At 43.1% G+C, this 13621-nt stretch overlaps 1 protein-coding gene across 19 annotated transcripts in view; it reads left to right on the forward strand.

Moving 5' to 3' along the window:
* NOX5 (NADPH oxidase 5) overlaps nt 1–13621 on the forward strand; it is a 107112-nt gene that overhangs the window by 17118 nt on the left and 76373 nt on the right. For 8 of the 19 annotated variants that reach the window (XM_073304464.2, XM_078854683.1, XM_073304465.2 and 5 more), the window contains 3 exons: nt 2715–2833; nt 3904–4059; nt 6161–6300. In XM_073304464.2, the coding sequence (XP_073160565.1) occupies nt 6164–6300 (137 nt within the window). In that variant the 5' untranslated portion in view covers nt 2715–2833; nt 3904–4059; nt 6161–6163. Of the gene's footprint in view, nt 1–599; nt 1231–2714; nt 2834–3903; nt 4060–6160; nt 6301–13621 lie in introns of those variants that run through there. The other 11 variants (XR_013636457.1, XM_073304460.2, XM_073304451.2 and 8 more) reach the window with 4 other exon arrangements.

Here is a 13621-nt window from a genome sequence, read left to right on the forward strand (position 1 = left end):
AGAAAATCTCTGAAATTCTTCATGCTTCCATTATAAGAAGGGTGGTGATGAGCTATTATGCTAATCTGAAACTACGACATGTCAGAGTGGTGTTTGTCCTTACATTTGGATTCTGCCTTAATTGCACCAAGTTGTGTATCCTGCATCTCTTCTCTGTCACTGGTACAGTTGGAATCACATTCTTTGCACAGAATAACCAGCAAGGATCAACTGAAACATCAATTCTTCAAGTACTATCCATGTGGATCCCATTCATGGTGCATGTATGGGTCAGGAAACTTTAGTGTCTGTTGGGGCCCACATGCACCCTGTGTCCCCCCAACCCTTCCCCCGCCCCCTCTATCTGTGGGCATGAAAAGGAGAAGAATAGGGCTGGTCAAAATTTTCATGGTTTTTTTAATATGTAAAAGATTTTCAAAAAAGGCCAACGTTTCCACAAAATGCATATTTTCCAAAATTTATATTTTTTAAAAATAAAATTCCAAATGAGAGAATCTTTCATTTTTATTTTTTCTTTTCCCTTCCACTTTTCAAGGAAGATAATTGGATGAGAGGGAGGTCAATAAAGTTTTTTTCAAAAAAAAAATCCAGTAAGTGAAAAATAATTCCATCTTGAAGCCTGCAGAGCAAAAATAATTTCCAACTCTTTTGTGAAACTCGTTTTCCAGCTATCTCTAACATGCAGACCCAAACACCTCTCTCTGCTTTCTGGCAGTGTGTCAGGATGCAATGGTGGTTCCTCTGAAATAGTGTTCTAAAAAACCCCAACGGTTAGATTTTAGTTCTAGGAGTTGTTAGTAGGGTTAGTGCAGTTGTCTAAATAGTTTCTACCCTGTTGGCCATTTTTTCTCTCTTGTCACCCAACCTTTTGGTTGATGCAAAGACTTTGGGGCTTAAACCTTGCCTCTGTGATGACAGCCTGATGTCCATTACTGATGACCTCACAAAGTGCAGCTTCTATTTTGGAAAAAGTCATGTCTCTAGAGATGTTTGCTGATCCTTTCCCAACAGGACCCGATTGAGCCAGGGACAACTGCTTGAAGCTCCATCTCTTGTAGCAATCACATTGTAAACAATTTTCACAAGACCTGTGAGTAGGGAAGTAATATTTCATCCATTTTATGGATAGGATATTGAGGGACAAGAGGTTGAATGACTTGACCAACATCATACAGAAGCCAGGGACACGGGGGAGTGGAGCCCAAGAATCTTAACTTCCTGCTCTACTAGGTAGTATGTCTCCCTTGATGATATTGAATCTTGCAAATAAATTTGCATACTAGCTTATTTTACTTAATCATCCGTACACGCATTTCATATTTTGTGAACGTGGTTTTATTTCCATTGACTATATTACATGTCCTCTCCCATTTGTATGCTCATTTATTAAGTAAATGCAGCCACTTTTTCAGGTGATTGGGAAGAAAACAACCAAAGAGAGGAGTGACTTGCATAGACAGACTGAAATCCTGACTAACTAGTGCTAAAACATGAAGATAGTTTCTAGCTGAAGCAAGGGAATCCATGGAAAAAAGTGCAAGCTGTAGCTGAGAGGCTGCTAAAAACGGACTGAAGAATGAAAAACATAATGAAGAGAGTACATATTGAGAGATAAATACAGGGGAAGCCATTCATTCTAGTTAGAATCTGACAAGGCAGGATCCCAGCATGTCTGCAACATTAATGTCCTAGTGGTGGAAGCAAAATATTATCTAGGGATAAATATAGTAGGCTGTTGCCAGAGAGGAATGAGCATGTACCAGCACCCCAACCTGGTCTCACGGAAGTTAATGGGAGTTTGTCTGTTGGCTCCATCAGGAGCAGACATAGGTCCCAACTCTTTCGAAATCATGTAACTATAATTCAGATTCCACAGTAAAGGTAAAGAATGCTTGGTTAGATGTGTTTCCTGGTCAGTATAGGCCAGATCTATAGCAGTCAGATCTAGGTCACATCTTTGATTAAGCTGTATTACAATAAAAGTGTTTGAGGACCCTAACAGAGCTGGGTTCTTAGGTGCACTTCCCCCTCCACTCTGGGTAGGGAAGATCTAATGGGCAGCAAGATGGGGAGTCTTACAAGGTGCCCACACCCTGCATACCATAAAACTGTGTGTTTCACAAGTGTTTCATGTGTACTAGCGCAGAGACAGCTTTAGGCCGGAGGGAAGGACTTAATTCTGAGCAGTCACAGGTCTTAACGGTAGTTTAAGACTGCAACAGTGACCATTGGGGAAAGGATTCTGATGTCTGTGGAACTCCCTATTTATTCAGGCTGTGTGTGAAGACCTTGATTTGTAACGTATGCTCTATCTACATCGCTCTAGGGAAAAGTATCACAGAAATGTTTTGTTTACAAGGTCATAGCTGGGCAATTCTTTTATTTGGTCACATTTATAAAGCATGTATCCAGTGTGCTGGGTGTTGTACAAAAATGTTTAAAAACAACTGAAGTAACTTTGAGTGACCCAAACTGGAAAAAATCTGGGATGTATTTTTACTGTGTAGGAATATATTGAAGAGGAGGTGATTTACCTCCTTGGTTTTTTTTTCTAGGTAAATGTATTGCATTTTAAAGTTGTCTCGTAAATGTCACATTTCCCCCCCCCCCCCCATGGCTTAAGTGGTATGTAAGTCTTTTGCTAGACTTCAGCACAGGGGTGAATTTCCTAAGACCATTGTAAGCTCAATTTTCTTATTCTTCTGTTTCCTTAGGACAAGTCTGCTGGGTTAGCAAGGTGGTAACAGCATGTACGCTACTAAATTTGATACAGAGCCAGTCTTTATTCTGGAGTGGTTGGTCTTGCAACATCCATACCCAAAAGATTCTCTTGGTAAGTAATTTCAGACAAAGGAATTTAATGCAGCGCTCAATTGTAGTACTGTTCTAGTCAAAGGTAAAACTGTACTTGTGGCACCTTAGAGACTAACCAATTTATTTGAGCATAACCTTTTGTGAATGCATCCGATGAAGTGAGCTGTAGCTCACAAAAGCTTATGCTCAAATAAATTGGTTAATCTCTAAGGTGCCACAAGTACTCCTTTTTCTTTTTACGAATACAGACTAACATGGCTGCTACTCTGAAAAAGGTAAAACTGTTATCTTCTTCAATGAGCGTGATTGGGCCCTTTAGCTGGACCAAAGTCATGTGTATCTGTATAGGTGGTTTTGAGAAAAGCCAGTCTCTGACATATATCTGGGTTACAAAGCCAAAATAAAATTTTCACAACAAAAATGTATTTATGTAATGGCCTTAAGAGAAGTCCCAAGAGGGTGTCTTGCAATTAAAAAGCAAAAGTGTCTTTAGTTTTAAAAATTAGGACGGACTTGGCTCCGGAATTCAACTGGAAGCTGATTCAACCATCATGCAGCAAACTATTGAAAGCTCTTGCTGCCATTATTTCAGTAGTGTGTTCAGTGCATCCCACATAATCAGCAGATTCAGATCTCAGTGAAGATGTAGGGACGTGATGAAAGAGGTAATATATTGCTAATATGGACGGCTTTGTAATGGAAGAAGAAAACTTGCAAAAAAATCAATGAAAGACCTTTAAAACAGGGGCAATGCACTGAAACAACTTAGTAAGAGCTGCAGACAGTTCTATCCTGTTAGTACTGTAGCCTGTGAATAAAGATATGAAATAATCAAGCCTTGAAACAACAATAGTATTAACCAGCAGTTGAGCCTGCTGAACAGGGGTATTCATCTGACAGTTTCAAAGATGCCAGTACGAAGCTCTCGTGACAGAGGCAAGACACTTACCAAAAATACACAAGGTCCATGTAGCACCCAGGCTTTCTACAAAGGACGTGGTAAAAGGGAATTATTGAAACTGTTGCCTGAGAAGGAGCAAATACCTAGGAGTGGCTGACAGTTTGTTTTGCCTTAATTCGGTATCCTAGTTTTGCGACATGCAAGACTGATCGTGAGGGAGGTTGGTCTGAACTGGGACAGCACTGTGGTAGATCTGTGTAAAACTGGGAGTCACTCCGAACAATGGAGATCCAGGTTCTACTGCTGAATGATGAACCTCAAAGGGAACATAAAGACACCAAAGAGTAAGTGTCTCAGAATGGATCATCGAGGCATGACAGCACACAGGCCAAATGGCTGGGATCCAAACTCTCCCATCAGCACCATCACAGATTGTTGTGACAGGTCAGAGTCAAGGAGTGGCCAGGCTGTGCCCAGCAGAGCCTCACAATGGCTTGTTATCAAATTAAAAGAATTCCAAGGTTGACATTGCCATGTGTTGTAGAAAGGTCCAAACAGACAGAGACCTTCACTCTATTTGTTAAATCATTATCCATGGCAGGTACAGTTCTGCTGTGGTCCAATCCCTGGAAAATGAAAAGAGGGAATATTATTATATCTTCTCCCTTTAGACCTCACAAAACCAGAACCCAGAATTGAATTTTGGATGTTAAATACAGAATTTTAAATATTCAAAATGGATTTTGTCACTTGCTAAGCCTAAAGAACATATAACCAAAAAAGAGAGACATATCAACAAGTTGGTCTGACTCTTTATATGTATTTCCTAACATAAATGTAGTACTTTACTTGGGATTTTCCCCCAACAAAATTCCTTTGCCCCCGTTTCAATTTAAATTGGTATTAGTGAAGGTCTGACTAATTTTTCTTCAAAGAAATGCTATGACAAAATTTAGGAAACTGACCAAGTCAAATCCCTTTTATAGACCATTCACAGCATGCGTTCACCTATGCAGCATGCAAATAAGACACCAGCATTTCACAATCACAATTTGAAATTCATTGCTTACTTAGCTACAAATTGGGCTTAATTAGGCATGCAAAACACATTGTGTCATTATTATGTGTGCAACAAAGTTTTGATAAGTTAGCCCTTTGTGTTTATGGTATCAGTTTCCGGATCAGACTTTTTAGATAACAGCTGTTCAGAATATCTGCATTTACTCAGCATTTAGTTTGCATTCTGAGTGAAACTTAATACGCAAACTTTTACACTGCAATGTCTGTTTGGATCTAAGCTAGGGAAATGTTCAGAGACTCAAAAGTATTCTTGCTGCTTTTATGCTGCATTGCTCTGAATTTGAAAATTCTCAGTGTTTACAACATCCTATGTATATTTAAAAGCCAAACAGTAAAAAGGGAATTGAATGAAACACATTCCCCATCCTTTCCTCTGTAGTCTATGAATATCACATTAGACATTCTGGAAATAAGCTGTAATAATATTTTGATCTGATGTCTTCATTACAGACAATTTTCCTGTTTTTACTGAAATATTTAAAATATCTTCTCTCCCAGTTCTTGTTATACATATTTGGCTTCTTTATACCTTAATTATGGGACTGAAGGTCTAAAACTAAAAGAATGGAAATATGTAAAGAATGGATGTTCATAATTTATTAAAATACAGTCTTAAAAGTTCTTCTGGTAGTTTTAGTTCTAGAAATCATGCAAAGTTAGGGGAAATAACCAGAGCTGCAGTTTCAAACGCTACTTCTGAAATTGCCCTCAGAAATGTTGCATGAATACTCATTTGTATTTACTATGAGGTAGTTGCGCTTGCAAATCAGGTAAATGCATGTCTAACTGGTTAATTTGTATGAAAATAGACGTGAAAAATTTCTGTGGGCATTTTTGGGGGACCAGTCTAAGTGGGCTGCTCAAACTGCACCAAAAATACTGTTTACATAGGGAAATAGATGTTCATGTGAGAAAATAAATAGATTCACAGGATCTAAAATATAAGAAGCCTAGGGTAGCATGAAAAAATGTGCAAAATTACATGCCTAATTTATATACACAGTTACCATGGTTATGCCTGCAAATAGGGTATTTGTGTGTGTAAATTATCTTTAATTGTCTTATTATGTGTTTGCATGTGCACATATCTGATTTGTGCACATGATCATGGTAACTGAATGTAAAAATTGTGTCAAACTATAATATTCATTTTTATTAGTCGGCCTGGGCTTTTGAACTTTCAAAAATCAACCTCATATTGGCTGCTTTGTATGTAAAAAGGCTAGCTGAGATGTATAAATGCAAGTTCTCAATGGAGAAACAGATGCACCTGCAAATTTTCAAAGCACTTCAGTGGAAACCTACTGAAAATGAAGGCCCTGATATATGAGCAGCTTTGAAACATATCAACTGTTCTGATTGCAGAAAATGAACCAACACTGGTGGCTTTTTAAAGATATGGCTGGTGCTGCTGAATTTCACTGTCAGAGACATATCTGCCAAATTTGGGAAGTGATGACTATGAAGATTCAAAACATATGTGAAGCATCATCAACCATTATCAGGTTTTTAACAATTTCCTTGCAAAATATTATTTAGAATGGGAACGGGCAGTATTATGGCTATGATATTCCAAACATTTCTAGCAAGTTATTTTGCCTGACGTGTGTTTCAGCCATGCAACGTTGTGACAAAGAAACTTACAGGCAGAAAATGAGCGCTAAGACAGGCAGCCTATCTGAGCATGAGAAATTGAACAGTTGTGCAGCCTGCCATCCACAGTCTATATTCCTGTTTTTGGGGGTAAGGGTTAGTGGCAAAGTTGTTTTGCAAAGGTTTCTAGATAGCCTGGTGATGATGACAATTTTACATACCTGGAATGTATTTTACTCAGAATTGACAGTAATGTCATTATACAGGCAATCTGACTGTCATATTTTCTCAGCTCTTAATTGTCTGGAAGTCATACTCAATGAATTGGGATGCTTTGTAAACAAATAACGTAAATTATAGTCAGCAGCAAGATTTTTGTGGTGGAAGGGAATCCTCTCCAGTTGCTGCATGTCCAAGTCTGTATCAATGATCCTCCTCCATGTTGCCCGAAGGCCAGCTTTTCAAAGGTATGTAGATGCCTGAAGATGCAGATAGGCACCTAAGGGGATTGTCAAAGCACCTAAACAGGTTAGATGCCTAAGTCTCATTTAAATTAATGCGGGTCAGGCACTTAACTTTTTGATATTCCCACTAGACGCCTATCTGCACCTTTAATACCTTTGAAAATCTGGCCCTCTGTGTTTAAAATAGAATCATTCATTTTTTCGTCCCCACCTTTAAATGTATAATAATCCTGGCAGAGTAAACAGACTGTGTTTAGGGGTGCTCTAAAAGTGTTTGGAGACGGAACACTCCCTTACAGGCGATGCAGTGCCATCTGCTACAGCCTATAGGCTATGGTGGTTTCCATGGCTGATATTCCATGGGGAGGGTCTTACTAGTTCTGTGTTCAGGGCATTCGGCATGTATGATTGGGTGTGGGACATGCCATCGTTTGCCCCCGAGTCACTATAGAACTCCAGATTTCTCAATAACTAAGTAGCAGTTTATTTGGGTTGGACTCGGATTGATGTTGGTTGTACTACCACCTGATTTAAGTTATTTCATGCTTGTTAGCGCCATAGCAACATTTGGCTTTTGATATTGTCCCAGCAATTTATTGCTGGATTTCTACAGTCATTTAGGGTTGGCTATATTTTTTAATATCCGTTGTTAATATTGATGTTTATTTTTAAGCATTTTTTTTAATTTTTATCTATTTTAAATGTTCACGGTTATGCAAAATTTTGGGTTTTAAGCATTTTCTATTTTAAATGTTACAGGTATGGGAAATTGGGCATGGGCAGGGAGTAGACAATAAGGACAGTAGACTTTGAGATTCAAAAAGTTGAAGCTTTATAACTGTTAAAACACATCACAGGTCAAAATATACAAAGTAAATATCCTTAAATTAAACTCCAAAAAATTCTCAAACATTTTTCTTACTTTGCCTATCTGTACATTTTGAGTAGTTATCAGTGGTTCACAGTCATGCTGGAAGGACATAACGAGTGGGGTTCCGCAGGGATCAGTTCTGGGTCCGGTTCTGTTCTTCTTTCCGCTGCCGCTTCTCGGCGGCATTTCGGCAGCGGGGTGTTTGGCACCCGCCACAGTCTTTTGGGAATAGGAATGTGCTATTCCCACAGAAAGGTTGGGGACCACTGATTTAGATCATGGCATACAGAGTACACTTATAAAGTTTGCAGATGGTACTGTGGAAGTATAACATTGTATAAGGGGACATGCTGGATACATTGTATATGAGAGGGCATGCCAAACATGTTACAAAGTATCTGAGGGAGCACACATAGGGACAGTTAGCTTTTGAATGGAGAAGCAATTAAGATAGAGCCAGCACGTCTAAGAAGCAGGCATCAGAATGGAAGGTGTGAAGGGCAATTAGTTAAGTTAACTGGAAGCTGTTAAAGGAGATTGTTAAGGGTGGCAGGTAATTGAAGATACGTGACTGGTCTCAGGGATCTCGAAGGGTGGTGACTAAAATCTTTTTCTTCTTTTGTCTGTAACTTCTCCAAAAAACTGTATAAATTAAAAGACACAAGCCCCACTCGGGGGGCTCACTTCTAAATGTATTAGCAGAGCAGCTTTGCTAATAAAACAGAGTGGTCTGATAAATTGTGAGTCTGAGTCAAACTTTGACAATTTGGAGGTTCCACCGAGATGGCAAGCGGCTTCACTGAGGCTGTGTGATCCCTGACTGCCTTGCAGGACGATCGTGGCAGCCGGCGCCTGGACACTTAGTCCAAGCGATCCTCCACAAGACAGAAAGGTACACAGCAGCAGCGCAGTCTACGCCATTGAACTTGTTGGTTCCCACTCTGTTCGGGTAGGGGTCTTTGGATCCAGCTTCTGGAATGAGACGTCTCAGGTAATTATTTTTGTGCTTTAACCGGTTTGAGGACTGTCTTGTCTTTGTGTCTATCCGTCTTCCCCGTGGTGTGTGTGTGAATCTGGGAGCCATCTCTGTCCGGAGACTGGCTGACCAAGGGGTCCCCGTCCCCACGGTCTGAATAAGTGGAATCTGCACAGCTGCAGCCGGACCACGCCTTGGGTATAACCCCTTGTGTGAAAGCAAGGGCAGTTGAGGCAGTAGCCTGTGGGCTCCTTTCTGTGTGTTGCACCGGGTATCGCTCTGCTGAGCCCGAATTTCCTTCTTGTGTGAGTGCTGTGTGAAGTCCTCCTGGATGGGTAATCAGAAGTCTAAGGTAGAACAGTTCCCTAAGGGAACTCCAGCTTATTTTATGTATTTTAGGAGGGGGTCCGGACTCTTGTAGGTTTCTTGAAAAATGGTCCAAATTAGCTCTAGAGAACCCCAAATTACAGTGGCCACTGTTAGGTTCTTGGGACAAGGATTGAGTGGATGCTTTAAAAAGCAAACTCGTCCTCCCAAAAACCAAATTGGAGAGAGGAGAAGTAGACTGCTTCATGCAGTGGTGGGAAGAGGCAAACCCCTCAGTCTTCCTTATGTGATTCTGTAGCCTCCCTGCTGTCTGAAACTTCCCTCTCCGCTCTGGTCCCTTGCTGTCCCTTAACTCCGTCCCTAGAGCACCTAATCTCTCAGGTTCCTTCCTCCCTATGGCCATCTCACCCATCTGAAGTGGGCTGATTAAATACTGACCCAGTTCGGATTACTGTAGACAATTCCAAATCTCTGCCTTGCCTGTCTCAGTATCCTTTGAATCCTGAGGCAGAGGCTGGGATTGCTCCAGTTATATCTGCATTAAAAGAACACGGAATTATTGTCCCTTGTTCCAGCCCCTGTAACACTCCTATCCTCCCAGTTCAAAAGGCTGATGGCAAATCGTGGCGATTTGTTCAAGACCTTCGAGCTATTAACCATATTGTCATACCTTCTTTTCCAGTGGATCCTAACCCTGCTACAATACTAGCGTCTATTCCTCCAAATGCAACCCACTTTACTGTTGTCGATTTGTGCTCCGCTTTCTTCTCTGTCCCAGTTCACTCTGAATCCCAGTATCTCTTTGCCTTCTCCTACAAGGGTCAGCAATATACATGGACTACCCTTCCCCAGGGGTATACAGAGAGTCCATCCTATTTTTCTCAAGCCCTAGCCAGGGATCTCGCTGATCTGGTTTTCCCATCAGGATCCACACTGATCCAATATGTGGACGACTTACTCCTGTGCGCCCCCTCTCTGTCTGCCTCAGAAACTGATTCACTAACACTTCTCACAGCTTTAGCAAACAAGGGTCATAAGGCTTCTCGCACAAAATTGCAGCTCTGCCAAACCTCTGTCACATACCTAGACTTCCTTCTCTCCCAGGGCTCCTGTACACTCTATCCAGCCCGGGTACAAGCCATCCTTAGCTTTCCCCAGCCTTGCTCTCCACGCCAGGTCAGAAAATTCTTAGGCATGACAGGGTTCTGTAGGCAATGGATTCCCCAATATGCTTCTCTGGCTAAACCACTCCAAGAACTCACTCGATCCTCTGTACCTAACCCCATGCCATGGCCACTTGAAGCAAATGCTGCTTTCATCTCCCTTAAGCAGAATTTAGCCTCTGCCCCTGCCTTACGGTTACCTAACTATGACAAGCCTTTTACCCTTTTCTGTCACGAACAATCTGCTTGTGCCCTCAGGGTTCTTACTCAGGAGCACGGTGACAGAAATCGCCCGGTGGCTTATTTTTCTGCAACCTTGGACCCTGTAGGCCAGGGTTTACCCCCTCGCCTACGCGCTGTAGCTGCTGCAGCATGCCTGGTTGAGATGTCTGAGTCCCTTGTCCTCCGCTCTCCTCTCACTCTCATGGTTCCCCATTCTGTGGAAACTCTCCTTCTGCAACGCAACACTGCTCACCTCCCCTCTGCTCGCCTCACTAGGTATGAACTTTTGCTGCTTTCAGCCTCACATATCACTGTTAAGCACTGCTCCCGGTTAAACCCTGCTACCCTCCTTCCTTTACCTAGTGATGGTGAACCCCATGACTGCCTTGCAACTGTCTCCGCTATCACTGTCCCGTGGCCCGACCTTTCAGATGTACCTCTCCCTAACTCTGACCTGGTATTATTCACTGGTGGGTCCTGTTATAGAAATGACCAAGGCCACCTTCTTGCAGGGTACGCTGTGGTCTCTCTCTCTGAGACCATAGAAGCTGCGCCCTTACCCTCTTTGAGGGGCTCTCTGCCACTATTTTTACTGATTCTCGGTATGCCTTTGGGGTTGTGCATGACTTTGGCACCCTCTGGCAGGCTCGAGGTTTTCTTACCTCTACTGGTACCCCTATCAAGAATGGCCCCTACATTGCCGCCCTACTGTATGCAGTTTTATTACCGTCTGCCTTGGCGATTGTTAAGTGTACTGGCCACTCAGCGGCAGACACCGAGGTGGCAAAAGGTAATACACTTGCTGATGCTGCTGCAAAACATGCCGCCACTATAAAATCTTCACGAGAAGCGTTCTTGGTCCCCTCTCTGTCTCTGTAACTCCACCATCCCTGTCTCATCTCGTTCAGCTCCAGGATTCTGCCCCAGAAACAGAGAGAGACTCCTGGAGTGCTTTGGGTTGCTCTTTGCATTCTGATTCCCTTTGGCGATAGCCCACCGGTACCTTTGTAGCCCCCCTCTCACTCTACCCGTCTCTAGCCGCCCTGCTATATGGTGTTTCGCATGTCGGCAAGGAAGGGATGGTCTCCGCTATGAGTAAGGCGGGGTAGTGGGCTCCCCATTTCAGCTCCTTTGCAACCCACCACTGTGCCGCTTGTGTTACTTGTCAAAGCCACAATGTAGGCAAATCTGTAAAAGTAACACAAGGGTTCCGGGGTTTGCCTCAAGCACCTTTCCTACACTGGCAACTTGATTTTGTACAAATGCCAAAGTGTCAGAAATATGAATTCATTTTAGTTATACTATGTCTGTTTTCAGGTTGGATTGAAGCCTTTCCCTGTCGCAAAGCTGATTCATTGTCCGTTGCAAAATGTCTGTTAAACCACATTATCCCTACCAAGGGAATTCCTGCCACTTTGTCTAGTGACTGGGGAACACATTTTACTGGAAAAATTGTTCAACATCTAAACCAGGTATTACATGTCACCCACCTGTTGCACTGCCCTTACCATCCACAGAGTGCAGGGGCAGTTGAAAGGCGAAATGGTGTGCTTAAAAATAAGCTGGCAAAAATCTGTAGTTCCACAGGGTTAAACTGGCCAGCTGCTTTACCACTGGCCCTTATGGAAATTCGGTCATCCCCATCCCAGAGACACAAATTGAGTCCACTTGAAATCATCATGGGACGCCCTATGCGAACAATGGCTACTATTACCCCAGCCCCAGACCTAAACCTACCTCACAGCACGCTCCTCCAGTACTGTAAAGGGTTAATGCAAGCTGTGAGCTCCTTCCATTCGCAGGTGCGAGCAGCTTGGCCGATGGAACCCACCTCTGCTGCCTGTCACACTCTTGAGCCTGGTGATTGGGTCTACCTGCGGCACCACCTTCGGAAGCACGCCTTGGAACACCGGTGGAAGAGTCCATACCAGGTACTGCTCACCACCCAGACAGCAGTGAAATTATCCGGCATCGCTGCATGGATCCACGCCTCACAGTGTAAGCCAGCGCCGCCTCAAGGGGGCCAAGCACCTCTGCAAGACCACGCCGAACCAGCTTCAACCCCAGAAGACAAAGAGGAACAGCCTGCAATACCTTACAATCTGCGCTCTCGTAAGGGTTGCCAGAAGCAGAGGGTAAGCAGACAGCAGGACCCAGCAAACAAGAAGCAGTAGTGAGCCTTGTGCCTGCTGCCCGGTGGACGTAAAACCGTGACTGCAGTTCCCTCAAAAGGGGTTGTCAGAACCAGAAAGGGTCCTGCTTCCAACATGTGTCCTTTGAGAAGCTTAATCCTCAGCTACTGTGTCCTGAAGGTCTGGGGAATCCAGAGTGACAGTGACAATTCTTTCATCCAACAACAGGTGCAGATAGCCCAGATCCTGAATATTTCTAATTGCTGGGTCTGTAGCCACATCCCAGCTCACTCACAAGCTAGTATCCCCACCATGTCAATCCCTTTGAATTCCTCAGCGCTTGCTGGAGAACCCTATCCACTTAAAAGGACATGGAAGGAAAATGACACTTGGGGGCTGGGAAAAACATATGTTCCTAAACTTATAAGTGTGGTGAAAGGAAAGGGCCACTGGTGCTGGGTGTGTAATGGGACAGGGCTGAATCTAGGGAGGAGCAGCTGTCTCCAATACATCGTGTCCCATGGTATATGGGACTATTCAAACAGGGTTGGAGAATGGCGAATCAGGTATGGAAAGATAAACTTCCTCTCAACCTGGGACCAAACCAAAGATTCAATCTCTTGCTCCCCCTACAGCCTCCCTGAGAAAAACAGCACCATCTACAAATGTCATGTGAATGCTACCTCTTCTTCCAGTGAAAATCATCCTGTGCCCTTTCGGGGATACTATTCCTCCTTCGTAAATTCTTACATGTTAAAGGGTTGCAGTCAACCCTTCCCAGCTTTAATGGGACATCATTGGGTTTGCGGGGAAAATGCTTACACTGTTTTACCAGCAAATTGGTCAGGTATCTGTTATCCTGCTTAGCTTTTCCCACAATTCCGGGTGCTTCAATCCCTCCCACGAAATCGCCTCCGTAATTTCAGGCAAAAAAGGAGGGACTTGCCAGATGCTAAATGGTATGTGGATAACATAAGCCCCCTAACTTGGGAAGAAGCTGTTGGCATTTCTTTAGTCCCAGTAGGGGGGGTAATCCACCATGCAAAAAGGCTTTTAAGGTTACAAGCGGTGGTTGAGA

This window comes from Lepidochelys kempii, chromosome 10, assembly GCF_965140285.1.
Source record: "Lepidochelys kempii isolate rLepKem1 chromosome 10, rLepKem1.hap1, whole genome shotgun sequence".
Lineage (NCBI taxonomy): Eukaryota > Metazoa > Chordata > Testudines > Cheloniidae > Lepidochelys > Lepidochelys kempii.